This window comes from Seriola lalandi, unplaced genomic scaffold (assembly GCF_002814215.2).
Source record: "Seriola lalandi dorsalis isolate HSWRI2012SDOR001 ecotype SW California unplaced genomic scaffold, Sedor1 jcf7180002054505, whole genome shotgun sequence".
NCBI lineage: Eukaryota > Metazoa > Chordata > Actinopteri > Carangiformes > Carangidae > Seriola > Seriola lalandi.
In genome coordinates, this window is record NW_019525058.1 from 206136 (window position 1) to 222819 (window position 16684).

A 16684-nucleotide genomic window follows, 5' to 3' on the forward strand; every position below is an offset into this window, starting at 1 on the left:
TATTCACTAAAACCTAACTATTTTCCTTCTCTCTCTCTCTATCTTGCTCTCTCTCTCTCTCTCTCTGTATATAAATAATTATATATATGGTATATTTTTTAATTACACTGTACATTCAAAAGCCCAACTAGGGACAAAAGTTGTTCATGCTTCATGTTAAATTGCTTCATCCCTATTAATTCATTAAATAAATAAATAAACTAGAGTAAATCTTACAAGTAAAGGCTGAAATAGAATATGTGATACTCTCATAACTCTGTAATAACAGCTGTGAGTTTGTGCTTCTGTCAGTCAGATGTGATCAAACCACAGACATGCCGTCCTGAAGACTTTTATACAAATAAAATATTTATATATCTTTTTTTTTTTTAACTTTAATAAACTTTAATAAATAACAAATAGCACATATATATATTTAAAACATTTCTCCTATCGGCTATATAACACATTAGAGCAGATGTAGGGAGCAACCGGCACAGCTGGAACTTCACGTGCTCAGTTTAAGAGAAGAAGCGTCTTTTAATTGCGTCTAACTAGTAATTACCATATTTCCTACAGTTCTTGAACCTTCCATCTGACGCATGGGAAGTAAGTGTGTGTGTGTGCGTGCGTGTGTGTGTGTGTGTGTGTGTGTGTGTGTGTGTGTGTGTGTATAGGCTGATTGTAGTCTTCTGTATGTTGAAGCGTTCAGTCTCTGTCCAGCCAATGGGGAGGCTCGCGTTAATCCCAGCTCGGTAAAAACCCAGAGGCGGCTCTAATCTGAACAGAGAGTCAGTGGAGACAGAGAGGGACAGAGGCAGAGGAGGGACTCCAAGTTTCTGTTGTGGACATGTGAGACATTTCTACAAAACTTTCCCGTCGCTTTGTTGCATTCTTTTTTTTTTTGGAGGTTTGAGAAGAAGGAGCCGGAGAAAGACGCGCCGGTGCTTGTCTGCGTTTTTTCCGCCTCATCCACAGTCATCCTATCATCACCTGCTCTCCTGCCGCCGCCGCCGCCGCCGCTGCCGCTTCCTCCGCCGCTGCTGCTGCCGCTCACAGAAAAGAACAAACAGACCTAAAGACACATTCTCTGGACATTCCGTTGAGTCCGGTCGTCATGTCCTCCGGTGATACCTCGGAGCAGAGTCGGCGGGTCAGCGTGCTGTCTTGGGATCAGGTGCGGCGTTTGGACTCCATCCTGGGAGAGAGCGTCCCGATCCACGGCCGCGGAAACTTCCCCACGCTGTCCGTGCAGCCCCGGCAGATCGTCCAGGTGAGACCACGGTCCATTCAGTTACCTTTTTAATATTCACATTACCCCTCTGAATTAAGTCCGCAGGAGCCAACATGACAGTAGTGATGGAGTAGAGGAATAAAACGTGGATTAACTCACTCAAACAAACTTAAAACCATTAACACGAGCAAAAAATTTACTTTTTTTAATGCAAGAAATAGTGTAACTTCTATTAGTTTGTCTTAGTGGGTGATCAGCTATAACTTCTTTTATTAGAATACTTCCCCGGGCGAGATACATTTTTAATACATGCTGCTTTTTGATTTCTGTTGATTCAGTATAAGAAACAGTTTGAATATCACAAGTGTCATGTTAATTAAAAAAGTGGGAAAAAATAGCTTTACAGTAATCCTCCACCCCCACCTAAGCAAACACACATAGACACACACACACACACACACACACACACACAATCTGTGGAGTGTTGCACTAGACACTTTCTTCTTGAAAATTTCCCACATCAATTGAAGCTACTTCCATAAAATGTGACATAATGTCTCCGCATTGATGTAGTTTTCCACATTTGTCACATGAATAACTTTTTAAATAGAAATAAAAATGTATGTGTACATATAAGATGGACACTTTTCAGTAGATGTCAGATTTCCAAAAAGAAAATAAAGTAAATCCACTTGTTGCTCTAACAATGACGATTAAAATCCCCCTTTGCTCGTCTCGGCTTCGTGTGTTGACACGCACTTTTACAGAATTATATTTGTGCAGTGGTGGGGATTTGTGGCAGAGCTGATTACACTTAAAAAGACATTTGATCACTCTCACTCACAGACATAAGAGTGGGGATGATCTAACACCATGACTACAGTTTTCCACTAGCTCACGAATGCTTCTGCTCCTTAAGTCTTTTTTTTTTTTTTTTTTTTCACAGCTCTCGTGAAAACGAGGGAGAGATAATGACTCCAGTGAATTTACTAGGAATGAGACGTATAGGAGAAGAGCCTGGGCTGCAATTTTCCTTTACAATATTTAAATGTCTTTGCCTGTAATCCAGGTTTAGGTTTCACTTGAGTGATTCACATTTTCTGTGGTGGCCCTGTGGGGAAGAAAAGACCCTCAGACACACACAGCATTTCAAGGTCCTCTATAATCAGGGAGGCCCCTTCCATCTGCATTGAATGTCTCCGCTAATGTCTTTTTCTTCATTACACAATCCAGTAGACAAGAGGGACCCCAAACATTTTTCTTTCCACGAGCCAGAGCACTTTTTAAAGACCAGTTAGCCCCACTGCTCAGCCGGTGTCTGATGAGAGGCACCAGTGTGTTTTCCTCTGCCCCCCCAGTAGCTGAGTGCTAACACGTTAGCATGTTGGATGTATAGCTTAACCCCCAAAGTACAAACATGAACACTTTAGTGATCCAGAGATGGTTTTTCTGTATGAAACCCGAACATTTGTAACTTTAACTGTTGGTGAAGTTTGAATTAGCGGTGCTAGCGCTAATGCCTTATGCTAATGCGTTATGAAAAGAAAAGAAGCTACGTTTGAAAAGGTGCATAAAACACATATATATATATATTTGATTTAATTATTTGTATTCTATTCATTTGAAATAACCATTCAACTTCAGAGGTTATACAACATCTCGTGTCAGGTTTAAGATAATGCGAGCTGACAGTGATTAAAACAATCCATATGTCTCAGCTATACCTCTGTCTGGTGCTTATGCTAACGATATAGCAAAGCACGTAGCACATTTACTACAAATAACATTTACTTTACACTTCTCATTGACCATATTTTTGAAGCATGCTGTTTTAAATACTGCACCTGTAAGTGTAGACTGATGTGAGATGTCTGCCGTGTCACGCTGCAGCGAAGGTATTATTTTTGACAAAAATAAAAGCAGATGCCATGTTCACTGTCATGGAATATGTCAGGCAGCTTTCAGGTTTCTGCAAATTGATCTTCATACCATATGGACATGAATGGAAACCAGTGGCTGCCTGGAAAGGAGGAAAAAAACAAAAAAAAAACACACGCTGAGTGATCTAAACCACTATGAAATGTTTTGGAAAATGGTTGACAGTAATGTGGGGTATCCATGATTCATGGTAAATTGGCTAAAACATGCAAAACCAAGCACCACCACCAAGTCTGCTCCTTTTAATGTCATTTATTTTTAGCCCACGCACCAGACAGAGCTGTCTACCTGAGACAGATAGAGACGACTTCAGAGCCGTCACATCCTGGGGTGAGGTGACCACCGGATCACACTCCCAGAGGGTCAGAGGAGCCCCTCTCAATGGCGGGTTTGTCTCAGGGCCACATTTAAATAACATCTGTTTGTGGTCTGGTTGTGAGTGAGCCATGGGAGCGAGGGAAGGAAAAGTTTTACCGATACTGGCACTCCCTGACTTCATTTAATGTTGACAGTCATCAGCCCACAGTCTGGGTAATAGGGCGACCATAGCAGGCCGTACCTGGTAGCATCGTACCACATGATGATAAACGCAGATATCCGATGCGTGTGTCATAGCTTATGTAATTTGTTGTGTGGGTTCGTGGGGGGGGCAGTGTGTTTTTGTTGGCCACCAATATTATTCCAGCTCTGCAGGGTATCGTATTCAAACTAAACTGTTGTGTCTACGGTACATATTTGAGATAGGTGCCACCCACCCCCCCACCATTGTGATCTTTTATTTATTTATTTATTTATTTTAAACTGAGAGTAATACTCCACTTTCCTGGATGGCAGCGAAGTCGCCTGGACTTGGAGCAGAAAAGTGAGGGGTGGATTAGTGCCTGTAATAACACTGGGCTTGTGGGTCAGGCTTGACAACGTATCACTGTGGTCAGTGAAAGCCAGTCGCCTGACTCCGCCGTGGCCCTCGCCAGACTGTAAACCGACTCCTCACCGGGCTATTGTTGTGAGATTGAGCAACATGAAGACACCACATGCTTCCTGGGGTCCCCAGAGAGGGTAACCTGGGAAACACACACAGTTTAGATTGTTGGGTAATGATTTATTAATCTTCGTGCTTCTTGGGGAGCAAAAAAGTTTGGACGGCACTGATGGTATCTCTTCAGTTGGATTAAGTTAAAGCGGAGTCTCTGTGTTTAATAGTGCCAAAGTGGCTAACGCTGTTTGATGAGTATTTGTAGGCTTTATATTTGTTCTCTTAGACCAAGGAAAATAAATCTGATTTAGTGTCCTCCTTTGAAGCATCATTCAGACCTTCTCATCAGGAAGTACAATTTGTGACAGATATAATTCATCATTTAACTGAATAAATCAAATATGAAAAGAAAAAGATGAGAGGGTGGTTTATATTGGGTGATTTTTGTAGAATAAAACATACAGCAACAGACATTTTTTACATTAAATTCATACATATAAATTGGTATTATAAGGACTCAATTTATTTGTTCTTACCATACTTACTTTAAGAATCCTATCAAATAAAGTTTGAAGGGTCTGGGACAATAAAATGTCTGTGAACCCTTTAAGCAGATGAACAAACCCTCCACTGTAAACATCCATCAGGTAGAAGAGAAACGGCCCGTGACTCACTCAGGTGAAGTGACCACCCGTGAATAGGAAATTCAAGGAAGCTTTTCAAATCGGAGGAAAAACCATCATCATCATCATCATCATCATCATCTCCCGCTGCCCCAAGCTACTGTACGACTGAATGGCGGGGTTAGTTTTGGAGTGGATGCGAAGGTCAGGGACTCGTAACTTCTCATTCGCTGTCGCCATTTCCTTGGCAGAAGGCTCGATCTGACTCGCTGCCTGGAGCTCTTATTGGCGTCCGGGGGACTATGGGCTGGTAAATGGCTGGGTCATTTCAAACTGCTATAATAAAAACACATTCAGGCCACAGCTTAAATGAAATACTCAAGGAAACTATTGAGACTGGAGAAGGCAAGTGGAGAGACTGTTATGTGTCGCCAAGGCGTTGTCAACACCAGACAGCCTGGTGTGTTTGCGGCTCTTTTTTTTTTTTTTTTTTTTTTTTATACAAGGCTTTTCTGCTCGAACGTCAGCGGAAGTGTCTCCCTCTCGCTCGGCTCACCAGGTGCTGGTGCGTCATGTGGGAAATGTACTAGCCGATTTTATGAGTGCTGAAGAACGGGCATGGTGGGGGGGTGGTGGTAGAGCTGGGCTTCCTCATACGTTTCTTTCAAGGACCCCCCCCCCCCCCCCCCCCCCCCCGACAGGCAGATTACGGCGTGCTGTTAACTCGGACCAACTGTTTAAGTCTGAGGTCAGAGCAAATACTGCTGTGGGTTTCCCTTTGCTGGATTCCCCCTCCGCAGTTTGTCCACTGACCCTGTGAAGCCATGTGTGTTTTCACTCTACAAAGCAAATGACCCTTTTTTCTCATTTGGAGTCTGAAATCATATGTTCTCTTTGCTAAAGCTCGGTTACAAAGTTCAATATAAATAGCTAACTGCTAATATACTTTAAGTGTTTTTGTCTCTCGCTGGGTTTATGTGACAGAGAACTGGCGGATAAACGTATTTATCATCGTAACCTTTGTGCTCTGAATCAGAAGTGTTAGCCGAGCTAGCCATAAACACTGGAAGCTAAGGGAAGATTGTTTATCATTTTATAAATCCCTACACAAACATAAATTCTGAAATTCAGGGCGAGTTGTATTCTGTAACTATTTATTAGCAAACAATAGTTTATTCATCTTGTACTAATGGGCAGCATTTCTAGCTAGGTAGCTACAACATCCAACAGATAAGTGACTCTAAATCCAAATTTCTAAACAACCAGATACAGCATGTAAATATGAGCTTTAGAGACATTTTCAGGAGTTTTTTCTTAAATATTTTGGACAGAGTTAAGCTCGTTGTTTCCCCTCGTGTTAAGCTCGGCTAAACGCGCTAGAGTCCAGCTCGCTGCCTGACGCACGGACATAAAATCTGTCGTCTTATGGGATTCTTGGAAAGAAAGCGAATGTGAACATTTTCCAAAAATGTTGAACTCATTCATTTAAAATCATTTTTATCTGAAACGCAGTGGAAACAGTTGGCTGTTATCCACGAAAGCAGAAACCTGAGGAGATTACAGCAGGTGAAGTCAAAGGGAGGGAAAAACGAAAATGAATTGCAACATAAAAAGTACATTACTCATTTGACTTCCCCTAATTTTGTGTATTTTCTGGCCGCAGTAACATCCTTAACTGCTGAAAAAACTGACAATCACAACAAAATATGCAAGAAAAATAACATTCTGCACCACAAAGTAGTCCATCAGAATCCTTTGTAACTGTTATTAAAGAGAGATTTATCGGATAAATTTATGAAGTTTAAATTCTGATAGGATTACCTGGATGTCCGTCTACATGGATTGACAGCCAACAGCCGATCCCGATGGCTCAGCGAGTGCGTCTTCGAGCGGACAGCTGTGTTATGGACTTATTGTTTAGTGTCGTTTGACCGATGCAACAGACAGGAAGCATAAACATCTCAGCTGTCTGTAGCTCAGCACTTTTCCCAAGTATCGCATCAGTGTATGCACGGTGTGTGTTCCAATAACCAGATAAACCCTTTTCCTTGCCAAAGAGTGTTTATAGGACAGCAGAGGGGGAGATCATATTTTCTCAATACAGGCCACAAGTTTAACAGTTCACAGCTTTTTTTAAAATTTAGAAGTCTCTTACAGCAGACAGGCACCGACTTGTCCTTTTACACAGCTTATCTCTGTTGTGCTGATGTTAACATATATACATTGTACAGTAAGTCTGCTCTATCAGCCTCTCAACTCAGTACAAGTCACTGCACAGAATGTAGGGCGCCTCAGGAAACAAGATCGGTTATGGATGACGATACCATTCTCTGAGTGGTGGACCTCTTAGCAACCACTTTGTCAACAGTGTCCTCTAGCAATACACTGAAAGCCTACCTGCTTCAGGAATCTGCCACTGGCCTCACCTGGCTTTCCCTTCATGCGATGAAATATTCAAAATATGCTACAAATCCTGCAGCTGCAAATCTTTTATTACTCTATCAAGGTTTTTCATTCATAACAAACTTGTAAATTTTGCTTTATATTCAAATGGCAGCACATCAGATTGTTTTATTTTAAGCTTTTTATTTTTATTTTAAAGGAGATAGCAGCTTTTTTTTATTTTTTCTTTTTGCATGTACGAACTTGTGTTTTCTGTGTCAGCCTCTTATCTGTTTTGTGGATACCCATAACTCAGCTTTCCCTCCCTTTCTCTGTATCTTTCAGGTGGTCAGGGCTCGACTGGAGGAGCGAGGCGTGGTGGTACGTGATGTCAAGCTGAACGGCTCGGCAGCCAGCCACGTGCTGCACCAGGACAACGGCCTTGGCTACAAAGACCTGGACCTGATCTTTGGCCTGAATCGAACTGATGACAAAACCTTCCGGCTGGTGAAAGACGTGGTGCTGGACTGCCTGGTGGACTTCTTGCCCGAGGGAGTGTGCAGGGAGCGAATCACAGCCCTCGCCCTGAAGGAGGCGTATGTGCAGAAACTGGTGAAAGTTTGCAATGAGACGGACCGCTGGAGCCTCATCTCGCTGTCCAACAACACCGGCAAGAACGTGGAACTAAAGTTTGTGGACTCCCTGCGAAGGCAGTTTGAGTTCAGCGTCGACTCCTTCCAGATCACTCTGGACTCGTTGCTGCTGTTTGACCGCTGCTCGGAGACGGCCATGTCTGAGACCTTCCACCCAACAGTGCAGGGGGAGAGCATGTACGGAGACTTTGAGGAAGCTCTGGGTCACCTTTGCTCCAAGACTATCGCCACCCGCAGCCCAGAAGAGATCAGAGGCGGCGGGCTGCTGAAGTACTGCCACCTGCTGGTGCGCGGCTTCCGGCCGTCCTCCGAGGCTCAGATGAAACAGATGCAGCGCTACATGTGCTCGCGCTTCTTCATCGACTTCCCCGACATAGGTGAGCAGCAGAGGAAACTGGAGGCGTATCTGCAGAACCACTTTGCGGGCATGGAGCACAAGCGCTACGAGTACCTGGTGACGCTGAGGCGAGTGGTGGACGAGAGCACGGTGTGTCTGATGGGCCACGAGCGCCGGCAGACGCTGGCGCTTATTTCCGCCCTGGCGCTGCGCGTAATGGCCGAACAGAACGCTATCCCAGCTCTGGCCAACATCACCTGCTACTACCAGCCCGCTCCCTATGTCAGAGACGTCAACTTCAGCAATTACTACGTGGCACAAGTTCAGTCACCCATCGCCACGTGCAGTAACTCTTATCAAACGTGGCTGCCTTGCAGCTGAGCAATGTCTTAGGATGTCTGGAGAGCTTTCCGTTTTAACTTTACGTTGATGTAAGCTGAGCATTTATTAGCGTGCTCGGTACCTCTGTAGCAATGTGGCTTTTTGTTTTTAAGGCCCAATGTGGACGGAAAGGAATTAATCTATCTTTGTTTTTTTGTTTTTTTTGCCAAATCTTATATCAAAACCATTCCACTAAATTATATTGATTAATACTGCTGTAAAAAAAAAAAAAAAAAATTCTCATTCGAGCCATTATAATTATACCTTATTTTTTTTTAATTCTGTTGTCATTTCATAACCAGTGTGGACATGCATGGACAAATATGAAGGGTTGATATGTGACGGAGGAACTTTGTTACTTCTCTTTCTTATCTGATGGAGGCTTGTGATTCGTGTCTTTAACGAAATGTAAATACTTGGTACGAAACGAAACAGAGAGCTGTTTTTTTTGTTTTGATTTTTTTTTTGTTCTGTCTGTGGTTTCATCTGACCTGATTGAGAGGGGAAAAAGAGGACCAAAGAAATACTTTCTTGTGTAGCATGACAAAAACAAAGAACTGTATGTGGTTCCAAGTGCCTGAAACTGACCAATGTCTTTATACAAGTTGCATTGTAAGAACTGTTTTTTGAAACTTTTTTCAGGTTACTGTACATTTCTATATCAAGGGTCAGGGTATTTGTTTTTAAATCATTAAAAAATGACAAAAATGTAAAGATGTGGTACATTGGTCTTTCTTTACACTTCCCCCTGACGCTCACAAGATGAGGACAAGCTATTTTGATGTGCTCCAGTTGGACTCACATTATTCCGGGGATGTGCGTCATGAATGCCTACTCTATCTCTATTCTCTGTATCTGACTGTCTCACTTTCCGTGTCTCTAAAGATCTTTTTCATTATCTATCTTTCACTATCTTTCTCAATCACACACAAGCTCCACAGTGTGTTGTCTGTGCTCTGTCAGCCAGACACTGACTGACTGGAAACAAACACTTACTTGTTCAAGCTCGAGAGTCCCCTGAGCCCGAGCCTATACATTAGCCATTTCCTTCCACTTGTGCATCCGACCAGGGGTTTCCTCGGCTCCGTTCGGACGGGGGAGATCGCCGTCGCTTGTCTTTGATGAGTTGAGCTCTGAGGGGGCAGCTGAGGACCAGGTGGTGAAACGGGACTGCTGGCTTTTCAGCGAAAGTAATGATGCAATTCCAGCACTTCACTTCCTGAATGATCAAAACAGTTCAACATTTCATTCCCCGCTTAGACCAACATTCCTCCCGTTTTTTATCCTAATTACTTTTGCATGGGGGATGATTTCTTGAGATTTAGTAGAGCATGAAATGGCATGTTGCTGGGACACACCTGTTTACTGTTGCCTCCGTCTGACGGAGACAGAAAGCACTTGGCCACAAAGCAAGTGCTGGAACACTTGAGTGAAGCACTCAACTGATTTCTTTATAAAAGTTAATTTGGAAGCAAAGCGTCTGTCGGAGTGATTAAGGGGGCGAGATATAAATGCGACGAGGGAAAATTTCCTCGCTGGGTTAGCTGTCAGACTCGTCTGCACACTGCTACAGAAACACTTAAGGAAACACAGAACGCCCCTGGAGATTTCCACTGGAATAAACACGTATTAGCGTCGTGACTGAGGCGGCGCTTGTCTTATCTTTAACAAACCAGTGATTCCTGCGACTGGGGACCGGACCTCAAGAGTCAACCCAGAGCGCTGTGAGGTGCATCTCTGGAAGTGTATAATAATAATTAACAAACTACAGCAAGTTGTCAATGTTTTGAAGGTTAATTAGCTCAAGTTTAATCTCGATGAAGTCTTGTGGCTCTGATTTGTTGATCTATTCATCTGTTGCAACAAATTCTTTGGTCCAAACTGGAATATCTCAACAACTACTTAATGGATTGTGATGGACATTTGTTCATTCATGGTCCCCAGAGGATCAATCCAGCTACTATTGGTTATTCTCTGACTTTCACCCTAGTGCTTCTATGAGTTTGACACTCTGGTAACCAGAGGATAAATCCAGATTATCTTGGTGATCCCCTTTCTTTTCATTTAGCACCACAAGCTGGTGAAACATGTAAACTTCTACTTCTACTTTGGCAAAGATATTCATGGTCCCCAGAGGATCAATCTTTCACTCTTCCTCCAGGAGCACCATGAGTTGACTTTTTTGTTTTTTTGTATGAAATGTCTCAGCAACTATTGGATGCATTGCCATGACCTTTAGTGCGGTTATCAGTGGTCCCCAGAGGATGAACCCTAATGATCTTGGTGATCCCCTTTCTTTTCATTTAGCACCACAAGCTGGTCAAAATTACAAAAATATCTGGTGAAACATGTCAGCATCTACTTGATTGCACAAAATTTTTGGCACATGTATTCATGGTTTCCAGATGATGAACCCTTCATGACTTTGGTGATTCTCTGACGTTTTCTCTAGCGCCACCATGAGGTTGACATTTGTAGTTTTGAGTTAAATGTCTCAACAACTATGAAGTGGATTTCCATGACTTTACCTTGGCGTCCACAATGGTATGAGTTGAGGAACATAATCTATACATATTTGATATTCACCACTCGTAATGCTTCAATATTTCTTTAGCGCTGATCGATGATCAGGACTCTTATGAAGGAAGATGTCACTTAGGATGAGAGTATATGCTTCATCATCTTGGACTGCCAAAAGATATTATTATTATTTTAATTAATGGCAGTTGTATGCGACATTTTCCAAACATTACTTACTTACAAATCTACCTCCTAAATCCAGAGTGTAAATCTGTGCGTTTTTGTCACCAGTAGGTTGGATTCGTTTGGGTCAGATTTAAAGCTCTGGATTAAATTTGGTACAAGGAGTCATGTTCCTCACAAGATGAATTAGGTCATCCCCTGGCTTTCCACTTAGAACCGTCATCAGATCAAAATTTCAGTTTATCCTCTCCTTTGGTTTATGAGCAATTACCTCAAAACTATTGTCATTTATCAGCCTCAGCTGTACTTGTGTTTAGTTCTAATAACCACATTTTTACCTCACTGTGCACCTGATAACATTAACATTGACATTGTGTGAGAATGCTAGCATGCTAGCGTTAGCATTCAGTTCTATTGCTTCTGTGCTGTCCAGTCTCAAAGACTGGCTGACATGGCTGTTTGACTATTGGTCTTGTTTTTACATAAAATGTGACTTGAGTTAATTAATCATGGACGAATCCAGATGCTTTGAAGGTTTGTGGTTTGTGGCTTTATGCCGACAAGGTTGTTTCTTGTTTCTGCACCAACACAGTTTCTCGGGGAGTAGCTGAAGGATTTTTCTAAGTCATGTACCTTAGATTTAAGGCAAGGGAAGGTTTTTTTTCCTGGACAAATACCACAGATAAATCTGACACTGCGGTGAGCACTGTGGTTCATACTGTTCCACAGTGCACACCAGCTCTCAACAGCTTGGCCTTCTCAAATCCCCCCCCCCCCGCCTTGTCCTCCCCAGTCTACGTGGGTGGGCCTTTGTGGGTTCGACTCCCACCACAGACACTGATGCTCAAAAAGGTCCTGTTATCATTTCATCCCTCCGTTCAGTGTCAGTCTGCTGTGAAGAGTAATCTGTGTCTGATGTTTCGCAGTGTGCATGTTGTTCAGGGATGCCGTAGGTTTGCGTGTTGTGCCGATTAGATTACGGTGGATGGGGGGGCGATGGGAAGGGTCGGGATGGGTGCGGAGCCGAGAGTGGTCTCCAGTGTAACAAACTGTTCACCATTGTCGACTCTCGGCTCCCTCGCTGGGTGTGTTGGCTGCCTGGGGAGTTTGTAATGGAGAAACAAATTTGTTCTCAGATAAGATGCTACACGGGTGGCTGAATCTTCTCAAACAAAAACAAACTTTTAAGAGCTTTCCTGAAGGAGGATGTTAAAGGAATATTAATCAGGGAAAATCAGAGGAGGAGGCAACAAATTGAAAGACATATTTTATTTCAACTATGCTTTCCCAGTTTTTGTAGTTTTTTCCATAAAACAACCACATGTGCGAAAATTCAGGTTTGAGATACAATGAAAACAAATAAAAATCTTTATATTCAAGAATGATTGAATCAGATTGATTCTGATTTCAGTCTTTAAAATTGAAGAATGAAGGAAGTGGTCCTGAAGTTTTTCCTATAAAGCTGTTTTACTGGACTGGGTGGCAATGCTCCATCCATCATCATGTCGTTAGCAGGCGAGTCCCAGGAAAATCGCAGGATTTCTAATTGTAGGATCCGTGGATATTCAGAGCAGCGTCACCATGGTGATGTTTATTTGTTGTCCTGAAATGCAAAAAGGGGGCTGCCTGTACCATACAGTGGGCAATAAAAAACTACGCATCCACCTTGGCATTTTGCTGCATTTTTCTGTGCCACAAAATGAGTTTAAAACCTGTTTATTGGGGAAGATTTCTATCAAAAATAGTGAAAATGCATGACATTTATGTGCAAATCCAATGGCTATGAAAAATCTATTTAGCTACCGTTTTGCTCACTTGGGCTGATGTGGCAACGATTCATTCATGAGTAGATTTTAGGTCGACACAGTCTGAGGTTTACAGTTTATTCTTGGCCTTGGAAAAAAAAAACAGCAGTTGAGATGTTGTTTCTACAAGACAGGTGTCGTTGTCGTGCCGTTGGACGTCCTGGTGACATTGAAATAGTCTGCTTCCATCATTAACTGGCATTTTTTTTTAGCTATTATTCAAAGGTATACAATATTTATTCTGCAGCTTTATACATCTTACACCTCCAAAGTCCTACAATGGTCCAACTCACTGACGTCTATAAGATGTTTTAACTGTGTCATCTTCAAGACAAAGGTTCGTCCTTGCGTGACATACAGTGCCCGTAAACATGAAAGTATCCGCCTGAAAGTGCCGATCTGTCGAGGGTGTATCCCGCCACCGCTGGGAGTGGCGATGATGAAAATCAAGGGTTGTGATATAAGAGAAAGTTTCAGAACTAAAGCTACTAAATGGACTTCGTGGTGTCAACCTTGAGCAATGTCACTTTATTGCATATTAAGAATCATTTCAAGAGAATAGTCCCTTCCACTTGTTAATACTCAAGCGTTATGTGGAACATCTGTGCCACAAGAAATTTGATTCCAGTTGCTTCAAAGAGAAAGAGAAAGAAAGAAAGTCGCTCTTCTGAACTATAAAACTTCAGAGAAACAATGAAATTTTTTTTCTTCTCTAATTTCACATTTGAGGTCAATTGGAGAAAAATAAGAACAGAAATAAAATGTCACCAAACTCCCAATAAAGAGCAGCTCAGTGATGAATCAATCAACAGCGCCAGGCAAGTCGTAATTTTCCTAGACCGACACATACTGTGTAATTCTTTCAGTAGCCGAATTTATTTTTCCAAAACAAGCAGAACAGAAGTGTTCTTAGATGCATCCAGAGCGCTCACCGCTTTATTTGAACAAATTAGTGACTAACCTGTAATTTACAGACAGCATCACAGGCAGTTGAAAGAAACCTAGGTCTGTGTTTTCATGACAAATAAGGGCTGGGGCACAGACGGGCTGAGCACCGAATTCTGTTGAGTCACTCCCAGACTGAAAATAATGAACTGTATTTTTAAGAGAGTGTCCCAGACCACTGAGGGTGTAGACTATAAACAGAAAGAGACACCGTGCGAGCGCACGACACAATTTTTTGGTGGGAGATTTGCTGAATGGAAATGTCACGTCTCCAAATGGGCCAGGGATTTTTATATATATATATGTACTGTGTGTGTATATATATATATATATATATATTATATATATATGAAATGGATCCACACAGCCACTGCAGCCGAAACGTATGGTATCATACCAACATCTGCTCAGTCCAAACACCAGCCTGCTTTCATTTGGTTTAGAGGAAGATGGGGGGGGGGTTCTCTCTTTCCCTTATCCGACCAGCTTCCTGACAGCCACAGTAAACACTGGCACTCTGAAAGGTCATACTGTTTGTCACCCATGGGCCCCCGCGAGGAGCTCTCCTCTCATAAATATTAATGGCCACTGTACCGAATGGGGCCACTGACTCTTAACAAGGGGTGTGGAGGATGGGAGGGAGGACTCGCTCCTCTTTTAACGCTGCGAGAGGCTCCTCCACTGCGGGGGCCATGGGAAAACAGAAAGAGAGAGAGAGGGCAAAACTGGAAAAGTCTGGCCCCCGATGCAGCTTCTGGCATATGGATCTTCTTAGCCCAAACCCAGTCCAGTGAACGGGGCTCATCCGGATCCCCCGTGGCTTTGATTGCCTGGTGCTCACGTTGTTCTTTAAAAGTGAAATCATCGATAGCAGACGGTTTTGATTCCGACCGCATCAGCTAAACCAACAGCTCTAAACTCAGATGATTGATTATCCTCCAGTCACTCCAAACCTTCAACTCATCCAGCTGGGGCTACTACTGTGTGGTGAACTCATGTTTATCAGTTGGCCTCAGACTGCTTATATAACAATCCTTACATAATAATATGAGCCACACAGACTGGTTATACCACGCTTCCCCCCCCTGAGGTCCACTCCATATTACTCACGAACCTCGGCACATCTGGTTGTCTGCTGATTTCAACCAGAGCCAAATGATACGCAGACAGCAGCCAGGATGGGCAAGAAACGAAAAAAAAAAAGCAGCTTTATTTTGGTCCAAGAAAACCAACCATGAGTCTGAGCGAACTGGGGAATAAAAAATTGGGAAAACTTTGGAGGGATGTTTGCTTGATTTGGAATCGTTTGTATTTCAAACAAATTTCCCCCGGCCTTTAATCGCTTTCCTTCCCGAGAAATATGCTTTCTGTGGAACTCGTGATGAGAAATCATCCAGGTAAGTACGCGCAGCGTTTCACAGGATCCTGATGGAGGCTGGTATAAAATATGTTAGTCGACTCATAAAACTTCAGGTCTGAAAATTATTATTTTAAGTGTGCTGCATATACCTCCTGCCTGCTGGCGCTGGGGGCTCGTTTTCCTCTCAAATTGGATTTCCCAGGGTTACACGCTGTACATCAAGCCTCGCAAAGAGAGGCAACATTTCACTGGCACTGTTGACGTTTCCTTATGAAATACGGCTCAGCGGGCAATGGCATCAGGGCGCCGTGCTGAGAGGGAGGCAGCGAGAGGTTGATGGATGAGCCACAAGGCAGGGGCTTCAGCTCCACTCGCGGCAAGCAAAGGGGGGGGGGGTGACATCTGATCTGCCCAGGTGGGGAAGGACAGGCCTGCTTCTGTTTCCATCTAAACCTCTGCCGGTTCTGTATCTGCCAGGGGGGGTGGGGGGAGGGGGTGTATCCCGTCTTGACCCCTACTGTTCACGTGTCAGATAATCCTCAGATTCACCTCTGTGTAGCTGCAGGCGATTGTCACGACACAATCATCTTCATGAATGTCGTTAACCGAAGGTTGATTACTCAATCAACGACACTCGCTGCTCAGTGATGCAGTCAGAGTTCGTTCCTACAGTCTGTCAAAAACCAGGAACAAAGTCGTAAATGAGAAGAGAGGAAAAGTTTAGTGTTGGCTCATGAGCAGACAAGACAATTTAATGACACTGTGATATTTTCATATGCTCAAAACCTGACCAAACATGACAACACTAAACTCATACAGACAGTTCCTGAAAACAAACAAGATTTAATATGTTAATTACAATTTCGTGCTGTAAAGCTCCATATTTTACACTTTTCCTGTGTTTTATTTTGAAGTGTTGATCCATAAGAAGATATATTTGTGGTTTTAAGTAATAAAAACCATCTAATGTAGTTTTACGTCTCCTTTCTCAGGCTTCTCTCTGGAGCTCTAGTAACAACAGGTCGGTGAGCCAATCAGAAGAGAGGAAGCTCTGAATCTCTCTTCTGATTGGCTGACTGTTTTCTGAGTGATCCAATAAAAATATAGCAGATTTTAGGTAAAAACACTCCAACAAACCAAATCCTGCAAGGTTTGGATGGTGGGTCCAGGTGGGCGGGGCTTGGTGACTGCTTTGTTGTGACATCACAAAGTTACAGAAGTCCTGACGGCTGGTTTTAAGGCTCAGTTTCTGAATACAGGCTGTGTGCATTTCTCTGTGGACTGAGGCTTTTATACTTTCACAGAATTAATAAAGAACCTAGAGCTGATCTATAATCACACTACACATGGACAGAGACCTTCAGACTG

General features: G+C 43.0%; 1 protein-coding gene across 1 annotated transcript; it reads left to right on the top strand.

Moving 5' to 3' along the window:
• Positions 1 to 714: 714 nt before the first annotated feature.
• tent5bb (terminal nucleotidyltransferase 5Bb) lies at positions 715 to 9217 on the top strand. The gene is made up of 2 exons (XM_023413228.2): positions 715 to 1252; positions 7478 to 9217. The coding sequence occupies exons 1-2, from the start codon at positions 1097 to 1099 to the stop codon at positions 8501 to 8503; spliced, it is 1182 nt and encodes a 393-aa protein (XP_023268996.1). The 5' UTR covers positions 715 to 1096; the 3' UTR covers positions 8504 to 9217.
• Positions 9218 to 16684: the final 7467 nt, after the last annotated feature.